This window comes from Bos javanicus, chromosome 20, assembly GCF_032452875.1.
Source record: "Bos javanicus breed banteng chromosome 20, ARS-OSU_banteng_1.0, whole genome shotgun sequence".
NCBI classification, from domain to species: domain Eukaryota; kingdom Metazoa; phylum Chordata; class Mammalia; order Artiodactyla; family Bovidae; genus Bos; species Bos javanicus.
This window is the reverse complement of record NC_083887.1, coordinates 25,280,594-25,294,908: the sequence shown is the minus strand read 5'-3', so window position 1 is coordinate 25,294,908 and position 14,315 is coordinate 25,280,594. Positions and strand designations below refer to the sequence as shown.

Here is a 14,315-nt window from a genome sequence, read left to right as displayed (position 1 = left end):
ACAGAAAAACATATTCAGATAGTTAACAGTTTTAAAGAAATTATTCAAAATAAGTAATTTTCAGTTAAAGGTTAATGTTAAATCCTGGGAAAAAAATTGTTTCTTACAGGGCTGATCCCTTATCCAACCTGGTTCTGACTTTTAGTACTAAAGAAGATGCAGTTGCCTTTGCAGAAAAAAACGGTAGGTGTGATTTGCTTTTGTTTTAACAAGTAAGATATGATTTTATGTTCTTAACAAATCAGTGTATCTAGTCCAATGGTTTTAGGTTATTTTTCTTTTTACACCATGAGAACATACCCCTCCAAAAAATAAAAAGTCTGAAAAATAAATGCACATGTAACATGTGAAAGTCAAACTGCTCTAAATTTGAAGTCGAGGCTTGGAATAAAACTACTTGTCTAACTCCTATCTTATTTATGAATGCCTCTGCAAAATCACTAACATTAAGTTTAAAACATTAAACATCTCATAAGGTAACCTATTCCAGTTTTGACATCTGTTTATTATTTTCTTACTTTGAAACAAAATCTCATGTCTGTTCCTCTACCTAATAGCTTTTCAATTATTACAAATTGGTTATCATGTTTCCTCTAAAATGTCATGTGAACATAAATGTCTATGTTTACCACTTCTATTGATATGTTGGTTCTGTAATTACATTAATACAACCTAAGAGTATATTAGTAGCTACCTAAAACTCAACCTATGTTAGTTTTTCTTTGAACAGAAACACAGAATAGAATGTCTTTTTTTCCCCTCATTTTTCTGTTGTTGGAGGGTAGTGAAAGGCTTTGGAGGCAGATCATGATGAATTCTAATCCTTATTATGCCACTCAAAGCTACATGATTTTGGATTAATTTCATCATGGACTTAATGTTTCTTCATTGTTCAAATAATGGTACTTATCTAAAGGTGTAGTTAGGCAAGTACTTGAAACACAATGGGCTTCCCAGGTGGCGCAGTGGTAAAGAGTCCGCCTGCCAGCGCAAGAGGTGTGAGAGACTTAGGTTCAATCCCTGGGTCGGGAAATGGCAACCCACTGCAGTATTCTTGCTTGGGAAATTCCATGGACAGAGGAGCCCAGCGGACTACAGTCCATGGGGTTGTAAAAAGTCAGACACGACTGAACACGCACGCACACACACACAGCTGGCCATTTGGAAACTATTGGTCCTTTCCCTTACCTCCTTCCATCTGTTATTTCTTGTTTCTCTCAGGTTTAAATGCAATACTGTGCATTTGTACCTGATGCATTCTATTGTTCTAGTTGATCAAATTGAATTTGAATCTAATTCAGCTGTCTATTTGAATGAGATCATGTCCATTTAAGTATGTTATTACTATAAGGCAATATAAGTGTAAAAGATTATTAGTGTTTTTTCAGTATATTTGACATAAATGTAAAAGTGCTATAAAGATTATTATCTGAAATATTTGCTTTTCATTCTAAGTTCACATTATATTATACCTTAAGAATCTGAAGCCAGACTGTCAGATTTGAGTCCATGTCAGATCCCTATTTGTCTGGGTTTGTACAAGGAGAAATTGCAAATACAGTGGGAATTGTTGTGAGGATTGAATAAGTTTATAAAAGTAAAGTAGTTAAGAAATAGCTAAGTATATAATAGTATTTCAGTTTATCTTATTAGTAGACTTTAAAAATAAAAAAATAAATAAAAATTAAAAAAATTTTAAAAAGTACTCTATATTACCAAATTTCCAAATTTGTCCAAATATTTGTTCTCAAAGTGGTCAGAGTCTTTAAAATATTATTTTGATGTAACATTTACATTGCTCTTTTTAAAATTAAACTGTAATGTAGCTCATCAACAACAGTTCTGTTAATGTTTTTCATCTTTGTAGCCTACCATATTTCATGTCTGACACCTCAAATAGTCTATCATGTGCATTTAATGACAGGAAGTCTAATTAAACTCTTAAGCCTGACTACTTCCTGAGTGGGCACAAGGACTGTATGACTGTAGTTGCCATGTGAATTGCAGATATATGAACTAACCACTGCTACTGTTATTAATAAAATCAAGTGCCTTTCTGATCTGATTTCTACTCCCCGCACCAGAATGAAAATTGAGGAGCATTACCAAAGTCAACAGACAGGATACGTTGAAAAAGCTTAGAGAATGTTACGGTATAAAACTGTAAGCTAAGTATGGATCTGGGGACTTACCTGGTGATCGAATAGTTAGGATTTGGCGCTTTCACTGCCATGGCCCGGATTCCTTCTCTGGTTGGGGAACTGAGATCTCAGAACCATCTGGCGCAGCCTAGATAAAACAACAAAAAAAGAAAAACAGTGAATCAGGAATTCTTACCTCTAAGTGCTTGCGTGCTGTCGCTTTAGTCGTGACCCTGTGGACTGTACTGTCAGACTCCTCTGTCTGTGGGCTTCTCCAAGCAAGAAAACTGGAATGGGTTACCATGCTGCCCTCCAGGGGATCTTCCCAACCCAAGAATTGAACTCCCATCTCTCTCATCTCCTGCATTGGCAAGTGGGTTCTTTACCACTAGCATCAACTGGGAAGCCCAAAGGACTTATAAAAGTATGGACAAGGTATAGGAAAACCACAGGACATAGTGGGGCAGTGAGATGGTGTTACCAAACTTATGGAGCAAGACCTAGAGAGAGCTGCATGGGAAGGATAGTGTGTTAGGATGAAGTATGATTTACAGGGAGAGAACAAACTGACCAGAAAACCTAGGTTATCTATTGTGCCCAGGCTTCTTGGTTCATGGGATTCTCTAGACAAGCATACTGGAGTGAGTTGCCCTTTCCTACTCCAGGGGATCCTCCCGACCCAGGGACCGAACTTGTCTCCTGCATTGGCAGGTGAATTTTTTTTACTGTGGTGCCACCTGAGAAGCCCTGACAACCTTTAAGGTAGTAGGTATTCTGTTGATCTTATTCACTGCTTTGTTTCCGGTTGTTGTTCAGCCGCTAAGTTGTGTCCAACTCTTTTTGTTTCCAGTGCCTGGCACAAAACCTATATAGTGGACTCTGGCTACCTGATCAAATTATTGCCTTTCTAAAATATTTTCCCTACTCAGGAATTTGAAGGCACTTTCATCTCCTAGGGAAGAGGTTATTTCTCATTCTTCACTTATTTAACATTTAGTATTATATATCTTGGCTCCTTGGTGGCCCAGTGGTTAAGAATTCACCTTCCAATGCAGGAGACACAAGTTCAATCCCTGTATAGTCAGTGATAACTTTGCAGCTCTAACAGTAAAAGTAAATAGTTGTAATAGAGCCAATATGGCCCCCATAGTCTAAAAATATTTTGTATTTGGCCATTTACAGTAAATATTTATTGACCTCTGGTCTAAACAATTATGTACTCCGTCAATACTGAGACCCTTTCTCCTCTGACGTTTTTGTTAATCTGAAATACTCTTTATTCAAACACTTCAAAAGGCCTATGCTTAATATATTCCTCAGCTGATAATTCAAGCTCTTCACAATATAAGCACTAACTTATCACTCAAATAGTAACCTGTCACTCAAACAGTAACCTAACTTTATCTTACTGTGCCTCAGCATTTCTTCTTGCCCTTATCTCTGCTGTAGTTTCTTCCTTCTGCAATCTCTTCCTCGTTCTGTTCCCTTTCTCCTCTTTTTCCCTGCCTACAAACTCCAACCTATTCTTCAGAATACATTTTAAATGTTACCTCCTTCCTGATCGCTTTTCTTATTTCCCTTTCCAACCTCCAAATAGATGTGCTCTCTCTTCCTTTTAGCTTCCACATTGATTTATTCCTTTTTTATAACTCTTCTACTGTGGTATTGTATTTTATTTTTTTTGTTGCATTCAGTCATACATATGTTGAGCACCCTGTCATATGCCAGCACTCCTGGCTTAGGTTCATGGGGATCATTCTTTGAGTATAGAATAAAAATACTTTATTTGCTGAATTATAAGCACCTCCCTGGTGGCTCTGGGTGGTGGCTCAGACGATAAAGAATCTGCCTGTGATGCAGGAGACCCAGCTTTGATGCCTGGGTAGGTAAGATGATCTGGAGAAGGGAATGGCTACCCACTCCAGTTTTTGTGCCTGGAGAACACCATCGATAGAGAAGGTTGGCAGGCTACAGCCCATGGGGTCGCAAAGAGTGCCAAATGATTGAGTGACTAACACTTTGACTTTTTTCACTTTCACCTGGGAAACCACCCAGTCGTCTTAATCTTTTTATATGCTCAATAAAAATTGGTAAATTCGAACAGTACATTTAGTGATGCTGTAAATTACTCTCCAGGTCATGTTTTAAACTTTTCCTTAAATCATTTTAAATTTATTTGGCTACTTGTTCTTTCTTTTAGAAGAACTGTTAACTCCTATAAGACCAGTGTCTATCACATAGCTCCCAGCTGATAGGGCCCAAGTTTCTAGGTTCCAAGTCCAGTGTTTTTTCCCATGATACTACTATGCTGATGTAGATGTTACATCCGTCATCTCGATCTGCATGGTCCAGTATGGTAGGCACATGTGGCTGTGTAGCACTTGAAAGGTATTTAGTTAGAATTGGGGTGTGCTGTTAAGTGTAAAATATACACTGGGTTTCTGAGACTTAGTATTAAAAAAAAAAGCATAAAATATCTCTAATAAATTTTATATTGATTACATATTAAAATAATATTTAAGATGTGTATTAGGCTAGGAATCTGAATGATTAAAGGCTTATTTTTTCGTTTTAGACATTTTTAAAAATGTTGCTCCTAAGTAATTTAAAATTATCTGGTTCACATTATGTTTGTTGGGTAGCACTAATCTAGAATACTTCAAGCTATATAGGACATACATTACATACATCTTCTAGATATATCATTTCTATATATTCTGTAATGAATATAAGAAATAGGAAAACCTTACCCAACTTTGAAAAGTTACATTACTTAAGAAATACAGAGAGTTCCTGGATAGTCCAGTGGTTAGGACTCTGCACGTTCACTGCCAGGGGCCCCAAGTCAGTTCCTGGTTGGGGAACAGAGATCCCACAAGCTGCGTTGCATGGCAAAAAAAAATAATTTTTTTAAAAAAGAAATGTACTTCTGTTCTTCAAACACTTACCTAGGATCAAGGATAAGTGTAAATTTTTATATTACATACAGTAGTGAAATAAAATAGCTAAAAAATCGATGTGTGTGCTTAGTCGCTCAGTTGTGTCCAACTCTTTGTGACCCCATGAACTGTAGCCCACCAGGCTTATCTGCCCATGGGGATTCTCCAGGCAAGTATGTTGGAGTGGATTGCCATGCCCTTCTCCAGGGGATCTTTCCATCTCAGGGATCATTGCAGGCAGATTCTTTACCATCTGAACCACCAGGGAAGGGCAAAAGATCTACATTATATCACAAAATCCCTGTTAACACTTATTTTCAATTTCTTAAATAAGGCATTATGTAAATCAGTATATTTACATAAGAATGCCCTCATGTCTGAGATTAAACGTTTTCTTCTTCCTGCTATTGATGATTTTGCCTCTGGTCTCCCTTCTCACCATATCTCACTTCCTGTGGAAGCCTGGTTCTGTCACCTGCTGAGTGGGATAGAAGAAAGACTGAATGCTCTTCCTTGGCTTCTTTTTCCCCTGCTCACCTCTCACTTCTCCCTCCATTAGCATACAGTAAGTTATAAATACCCTTGTGTCTTTTTATCACCAGAGCCCCATCTTAAAGATCTCCCTTTGAACTCAGCATATATTCCAGAAGAACTCTTCAAAGATGCTATGTCTTTTTATAAAGAAAGTTTATCTGTGGTTTTTCTCAAATGTTGATGAACCTTACTTTTTTCTTTGTGTACAGAAAAAGCCACCTTTCTCACTCAAGTGGCTTTTGTCTTTTCTTGTAGTAGGCTAGGATCCCTACATTTACATGGTAATGAAACCAGAAATGGTTTTATCCCCTTTCCCTTTTGATCTGGTTTGAAACTTTGTGACTTCCCTTTCCTTTGTCATTTTACCCCTTGTGTTTTTCTCATTGCTGTTAGCTGTAACAACTTACTAAAATTCTCCAATAGAGGAGGGTTTTCTTCAGGAGTAAACAGGATGACAGAGAATAAGCAGTGAAACTGCTATCGTGATGTATTGGAGAGGAAAACCCACCTCTAAAGTTACAGAAGGTGGAAGCACTGATTCAGGAAAATATAGAGTTAATTTGGGAGTTGCAAACCAGAACTTAGAATTATCTCAGAAGTGGACACCATCAGCAAGGTCTGGATTTCCACCTATCTTTAACCTTCTCATGAGGGTCTCAACCTTACATCCATCTATCTATTAAAAAACAACTTTCAGAAACTAAAATGAACAAAGACAAATTTCAAAACAAAAGTATGTCATCACTCAATATATATAAAATTCTTCATAAAGGATTTATTTTACTCTGTAGGGGAGCAGAATTTTCCACCACAAAATGTTTCTTTGGCATATTAATTAAGCTGATTTTTTTTTTTTCCCCTAAGAAACTGCAGACTTGGGGAAAACTCTCAAAACAAAGTAGGAGTTCCCCTTTTGTAAGAAGTATTTATATACATAAGGGAAATTTCCATTTGTAAGGGTATCTCTGGGAGTACCTAAAAGAGGAGGATGACTTTAGAAACTCTTATCAATTGAGAAGGAAGTGACTTAAATCTGCCTAATAATTTCACCCTTGTTTACTGTTCTTTTTCCTGGTAATCTCACAGAATTGACTCCCTATCCTCAGTGTTCTCTTTTGTTTTTAGCTAAGGATAGTATTGGATAGTATTTCAGAAGAGGGCTTTGGCAATTTTGGTGAATTACTTAGTTCTCCTGGGTCTCTTCCATGTATTTGGAGAAGGCAAAAATAAAAATCAGCCTCTTGGTGAAAGTGAAAGAGGAAAATGAAAAAGTTGGCTTAAAACTCAACCTTCAAAAAATGAAGATCATGGCATCCAGTCCCATCACTTCATGGCATATAGATGGGGAAACAATGGAAACACTGACTTTATTTTCTTGGGCTCCAAAATCACTGCAGATGGTGACTGCAGCCAAGCTACAACCAACCTAGACAGCATGTTAAAAAGCAGAGACATTACTTTGCCAACAAGGGTCTGTCTAGTCAAAGCTATGGTTTTTCCAGTAGACTTGTGTGGATGTGAGAGTTGGACCATAAAGAAATCTGAACACCAAAGAATTGATGCTTTTGAACTGTGGTGTTGGAGAAAACTCTTGAAAGTTGCTTGGACTGCAGGGAGATCCAACCAGTCCATCCTAAAGGAAATCAATCCTGAGTATTCTTTGGAAGGAGTGATGCTGAAGCTGAAACTCCAATACTTTGGCCACCTGATGCGAAGAACTGACTCATTTGAAAAGACCCTGATGCTGGGAAAGATTGAAGGCAGGAGGAGAAGCAGACGACAGAGGATGAGATGGTTGGATGACATTACCGACTCAATGGACATGAGTTTGAGCAAGCTGTGGGAGTTGGTGATGGACAGGGAAGCCTGGCGTGCTGCAGTCCATGGGGTTGCAAAGAGTCAGAGACAACTGAACAACTGAACAACTGAACTGAACTTCCATGTATAACATTAGATAAATTTCAAAAGTGAAATATGATTGGGAGTTCATAACAATAATGCAACTTAAAGACATTCCAACAAGTGTTACAAAATATCTGTACTCAATTTGTTAATAAGCCTATTTTCAAAGAAGATAGCAAATGTTCACCTAATTTATAAAAATAAACATACTCTTTACAGAGGAAAAAAATTTTTACAGTAATCCTGAGACATAATATACCATGAATATACCATATTGTTAAGAAGATACCAAAAAAAAAAAAAAATCAAGTTAAAAGATTCAGTTATTCTAGGGTAGGTCCTGTATGTCTATATATTAATAAACCTCCATAAATATGTAATATGAATTTCTAGTTGACATATACTAGCCTAGAAGATACAAGAAGTAAACTAAAGAATATACAAAGTAAAGAACTAAAGATGCAACCAAGTTAATATTGTTTTAAAATAACTGAAATTCTGAAATATAACCTATACTTTTTCGGATATCAGGCACAAGAGCTCAGATAAATGAAACCTATCATAAACAGTGAAGGTATTGACAAATCTCTAAGCTTAGTATATAGCTTGTAATTTGAGAAATATCATTAACATTTATCCAAACAGAATTAACCTCATGGTTAAGCATCTATTCCGAATTGACAGCTCTTCCCATGCAGCTCATCAGGTGTAACACATCAAATAAATCTATTTCTAGCACTTATTTTTACAAAGTTGAAAGAATACATCTTTGAGATTTCCCAGAGGGCCTGTGGAATATCACAAAGTTTTAGTTTTAGGTGCACAGATACTCTGTTTTATTTTACATTTAAGATTTGATTTGGAGGAGGCAAAAATCAAAATTTTTCAAAAGATTTGAACATTTAGGAAAGAATAGGATCAGATAAACAGTATTTGACTGCTCAGCTTGGTGATACAATTTACAAACAAGAACTTAGCCTAACTGTACAGAACTTTAGCTCTTAGATAAGTTATGAAGTACTGAAAGTCAACACAAGCATATAAAGTTATTCTGGTAAGCCACAGAATCTTTGCAGTCTAGGCAGATTAGATGGAAAGTAGAAACCTTCTTATTGTAGGTGAAGGCAATAAACAGTAACCTAATGAAACAAGCCCATCAAAATGGAACAAACTTTGGTAAGATTTTAACACATTTCATAGCTTCTCAGATGATGCTGTTAAAGTGTTGCACTCAATATGCCAGCAAATTTGGAAAACTCATCAGTGGCAATAGGACTGGAAAAGGTCAGTTTTCATTCCAGTCCCAACAAAAGGCAGTGCCAAAGAATGCTCAAACTGCTGCACAATTGTACTCATTTCACATGCTAGCAAAGTAATGCTCAAAGTCCTTCAAGCTAGGCTTCTATAGTACATAACTGAGAACTTCCATGTGTATAAGCTGGATTTAGAAAGGGCAGAGGAACTAAAAATCAAATTGCCAGCATCCATTCCATCCTAGAAAAAGCAAAAGAATTTCAGAAAAACATCTTCTGCTTAATTGACTATGCTAAAGCCTTTGACTGTGTGGATCACAACAAACTGTGGAAAATTCTTAAACAGATGGGAATACCAGTCCACCCTAACCTACCTCCTGCAAAACCTGTATCAAGGAACAACAGTTAGAACTGGACATGGAACAATGGACTGGTTCCAAATTGGGAAAGGAGTACATCAAGGCTGTATATTGTCACCCTGCTTATTTAACTTATATGCAGAGTACCTCATGCAAAATGCCAGGCTGGATGAAGCACAGTTGTCAAGATTGAAAGGAGAATTATCAGTAACCTCAGATATGCAGATGATACCACCCTTATGGCAGAAAGTGAAGAGGAAGTAAAGAGCCTCTTGCTGAAAGTGAAGAGAGTGAAAAGGCTGGCTTAAAACTCAACATTCAAAACACTAAGATTATGGCATCCGGTCCCATCACTTCATGGCAAATAGATGGGAAAACAATGGAAACAGTGACAGACTTTATTTTCCTGGGCTCCAAAATCACTGTGGACAATGACTGCAGCCATGAAATTAAAAGACGTTTGCTCCTTCAAAGAAAAGCAGTGACAGACCTTGACAACATATTAAAAAGCAGAGACATTACTTTGCCGACAAAGGTCTGTATAGTCAAGCTATGGTTTTTCCAGGAGCCATGTATCGGATGTGAGAGCTAGACAATAAAAAAGGCTAAGGACCGAAGAATTGATGGCTTTTGAATTGTGGTGCTAGAGAAGACCCTTGAGAGTCCCTTGAATGGCAAGTAGGTCAAACCAGTCAGTCCTAAAGGAAATCAACCCTAAATTGGAAGGACTGATGCTGAAGCTCCAATACTTTGGCCACCTGATGTGAAGAGCTGACTCCTTGGAAAAGACCCTGCTGCTTGGAAAGATCGAAGGCTGGAGGAGAAGGGGACGACAGAGGATGAAATGGTTGGATGGCTTCACCGACTCTATAGACATGAGTTTGAACAAACTCCGGGAGATGGTGAAGTATTGGGAAGCCTGGCATGTTGCAGTCAATGAGTCGCAAAGAGTCAGACACGACTGAGTCACTTTGAACAAGAGCAACATAGATTTTCAGACTTATTTTCCAGATACACTGTAATCTAAGATACATGAAATTTCCTTTTTATAAATCTTACATAACTTTCTGTACCCATTCAGGTTTGTCCTTCACCATTCCTTTCTCATTCTGGAACAGACTTTTTACTTTAGAACTATTATCTTTTCCCCTTCTTCTGAGTATGCTAAGTCGCTTCAGTCGTATTCAACTCTTTGTGAACCTATCAACTGTAGCCCACCAGGCTCCTCCGTCCATGGGATTTCTCAGGCAAGCATACTTGAGTGGGTTGCCATGCCCTCCTCCAGAGGATCTTCTTGGACTTAGGGATCTAACCCACAACTCTTATGTCTCCTGCATTAGCAGGCAGGTTCTTTACCACTGTCACCACCCTTAGTAAACCAAAAACACAACTCATTACTTTGTATACAAGGTTACACCCCTTTTCCACCATCACTCCCAGTAGTGTTTCATTTATGTACATTTAATTATATATTTTGGCCAAAGTTACTTTGATTTCATAGAAAAAGTAGAGATGAAAACTGTTGCACACCAGCATTTTAGTAGATCGGCACAGTTGATAAATACACATAACAAACTTTCCACAACTGTGTGCATTCTTTATAGTCCAGCTTATCCAAATGGCAAAAATGAACATGTCCATTAACAGACCCAAAGATGCAGCCTCCCTGTAGCATTAAAAAAAAAGGCAAAAGTAAATAAGTTTAAATTTTGCTTAGTAATCAATGGTTCAGTATTTTACTGTAAAAATTTTTTAGGTATTAATAAGTATCAACCCACTCCAGTGTTCTTGCCTGGAGAATCCCAGGGACGGGGGAGCCTGGTGGGCTTCCATCTATGGGGTCACCCACAGTCGGACATGACTGAAGCGACTTAGCAGCAGCATTAATACCATTTAGGGTTTTAAGTTACCTAAAGATCATGGAAATTAATTTTCAAGGTGACATATTATAAAATGTAATTAATGTTGAAATAAAATTGTCAGAACAGGGAATCATTGTGGATAAACAAAAATTTGCATCTTGCAGGATTGTAAAACATTAAACAGAAGTAATGTTAGCTCATTTGATCAGAAAACGTGTTAATTTAGAAAGAACATGGCCATGTAGAATAAAAATCTATGCTTGTGTTATATTTAACACTGATAAATTAGAGAAAACGTAATTGTTTTTGTTAAAAAAAAAATTAAATTTTCCATTTGTCAAACATTTACCTATACTACCTGAATTTAAATTCTTAAATCTTTGTTAGATCCTATAAGAATACTTTTTAAATTTAGCATATTCAAAGTATTAGAAATTCCATTTTCCTGTTTTAGGAATAGTCCACTTATACAAGCATGTATTTTCTCTGTAAGAGAATCAAAATAGAACCCATTCAAAGTATTTTATAATCTTAATTCATTAATTATACTTGGAGGTAGAAAAAACTACCTATACACAGAATGAGCAGTAAACACATTTCTGAATTAATAGGTATGTTGACAGAATCCCAGGGACAGGGGAGCCTGATGGGCTGCCGTCTATGGGGTAGCACAGAATCAGACACGACTGAAGCGACTTAGCAGCAGCAGACAGACATAATTGTCACAATGGTAAAGAATCTGTGTGCTTGTTTAGGGGAGACAAGCTATGCGAGTTCTATCTTTCGGTCGGGAAGGTCCCCTGGAGTAGGGCATGGCAACCCACTCCACTATTTCTTGCCTGCAAAATCCTATGGACAGAGGATCCTGGCGGGCCACAGTCCGTGGGGTCACAGTAAGTCGGATTTGACTGAGCATACATGCAGACAAACAGGAACTTATTTCACTTCTACAATTTAAGCCATGGGTTAATGGTCACAGAATTGTAATATTCACTGGCCCATACCATACTAGAGAGCTGTTTTCTACTCAGGAAGTACTTCATTAGACCTTAAATACAGAAAAAGACAAACTAGATTTTCTGTCTTTTTTCCTCTGAGAATGGATTTCTAAAACCATTAATCCATTTTAAAAGAATCTTAAATGATCAGACCTTAAGAAAATCAATTCCCCAGATTGGTGGAGAACAAAATTGAAATTTGATAAAAGATTCAGCAAAGTTCTGACATTCAGAAGCCAAGAAAAAATAATCTTGGGCTTAAAATAACATAAACCATTTCTAGTAAGGAAGTTTTCCTGACTTTGGTTGCTAAAGCTATTGGCCATCTCAGTAGCACCTCCAAAATTATTAAAAGAACATACTGAAAAAGATAAGATCATGACTTAATAGAGAGATAAATGAACACATGTTGAAGATTTATTTTACTAAAGAAACAAGGGACCCATGCTGGTGTTACAACCAGTTCAAAGGAAAAGTTAGTACAGCCCAAAATTACATAAAGTGAAAGAATGTTGAGATGAATTGCAAACAGAGACAAACTGGTTTTTCTGAGGCTTGGGGAGTCACGAGGCAGGACAGAATTTCTATACCCCTCAAGTACAGTTGAGTCTCATTACTCATGGTAGTTATGTTCTGTAAAGTCACCACAAACACTAGTGAATACTGAAAAAATTGCTCCTAGGGAAAAAGATTCCTGTGGGCCTCTGATCACAAAATGTTGTCAGCTGATCAGTACATCATCTTGTTTTTTATGTGTGTTTCTGTTTAAAGTGCCTTATTTAATGTATATTGTTGATTCATGAACATCAAACTCATGGCCAGCAGTGTTATACTTTATCCTGGATGATGCTCATCTAACCCAAGTTGGCATATCCCAGCCTTGAACTTAGGAACACTAAACAGCACTAAACCACTACTCTTGGGGGTCATTTCAGACAGTGAAATTACCAACAAAAGGCAAAAAAATGAAAAAAAAAATGTGCCGTTAATAGACTACAAAAAGGACACTTGTTTGCAGTGTGAGAGCTGAAACAAGAAGACATAGCATTACCTTGTTTGACCTCAGCTGGAGCATGTGTGCTAGGTGACTCAGAACTCACGGCTCTGTGCGTGTCATGAATGACCATGGAAGCATCACCCACAGGCACCGTTGCGGCCCACAGGGAGTCTGGAAGAGATGCCAGCATCAGGGTTCCTAGGTCGAGGAGTCCTTGGAGGATTTTGGATTTACAAATGAATTTTAGTTAGTAGGCAAATCACAAATACAGAATCAGCAAATAAGATGATTTGTACATACAACTTTTGGAATTGCAAAATAACTCAAAGAAAACAAACAGGGCTGTGATCTGGTGTTCTGTAAATACTGCATAGTCTCTGTTGAAGCAGAAATTTTTTTTTTCCTACATAACTGTCTTTCCAATCCCCAGACCTGGAACTGTCTGTTTTTTGGCTGGGGAAATGTTCAACTTGACTACTAAGGAGACAGAGATGAATTCCTTAGATTCCCAGTCAGAAGTCTGAAATAATTTTTCTCATAGTGTTATATATACATGGCGGCTTAGTAAGGTTCTAATGTATTATGGGTTACATAGGATTGTGGAAATCCCTATGCACAGACCACACCCAGATCAGTTATGTCAAAATCTCAGTGACTTTTGGATCTCTACCATTGCTGTATAGTTTTGTTTTCTAGAAAATGTTTTCCAAATTTCTAATGACTAATTTTCAATTGTACTTTTGGAACACAAACCAATTTGTTTTGTGGCAAATTCTGAATAATGTGGCTCCAAAATAGTAATACCATATAGCAACTATATTATTTGAACAGATAAAATTTATGGAGGCATTTGCTATCATAGCAAAGGTTCTTTTTTGTGGGGAGGGGGTGTTGCAGATGTGGCAGGTATAGGGTGTTACTAATCCATCTTATATAATTTTCGTGGAAAGAATTGCTTTGCCAGTGTTTCCAAAATACATCTACCCTCCATAATATTTCTATAAGACGATCTAAGATATTTTTAAATTATTCTGATCTGAACCTCTCCTCTCTCCCAAAACGAAATACATGAGAATTTCAAATAGAAGTACTTCTTAAAAATGAATGCTTATGAAGCTACTTTTCTTCCTCATTACCTTCCCTCCTTAAAATATAATTTATGTTTATTCTGTGTTTTCACCTAGGCATATTATGAGCACATAGCCTGGTGAGGAATCTTGAAACTTTGCAAGTGCTAACAAACATCAGTGTGGCCTCCCAAAGCCTTTGCTATCCTTAGCAGTGCCTGCCAGTTATGTCCGTCTGTGCCAGATTATGTGGTCGTTCTTGC

The 14,315-nt window shown here is 37.3% G+C and overlaps 1 protein-coding gene across 3 annotated transcripts in view; it reads left to right on the top strand.

Annotated features, from left to right (window-relative positions):
* Positions 1 to 14,315, top strand: part of NDUFS4 (NADH:ubiquinone oxidoreductase subunit S4) — a 112,407-nt gene that overhangs the window by 91,949 nt on the left and 6,143 nt on the right. For 2 of the 3 annotated variants that reach the window (XM_061393546.1, XM_061393545.1), the window contains exon 4: positions 110 to 183. The exons of the other annotated variant lie outside the window; for it this stretch is intronic. In XM_061393546.1, the coding sequence (XP_061249530.1) occupies positions 110 to 183 (74 nt within the window). The remainder of the gene's footprint in view (positions 1 to 109; positions 184 to 14,315) is intronic. 3 annotated transcript variants of the gene reach the window in all.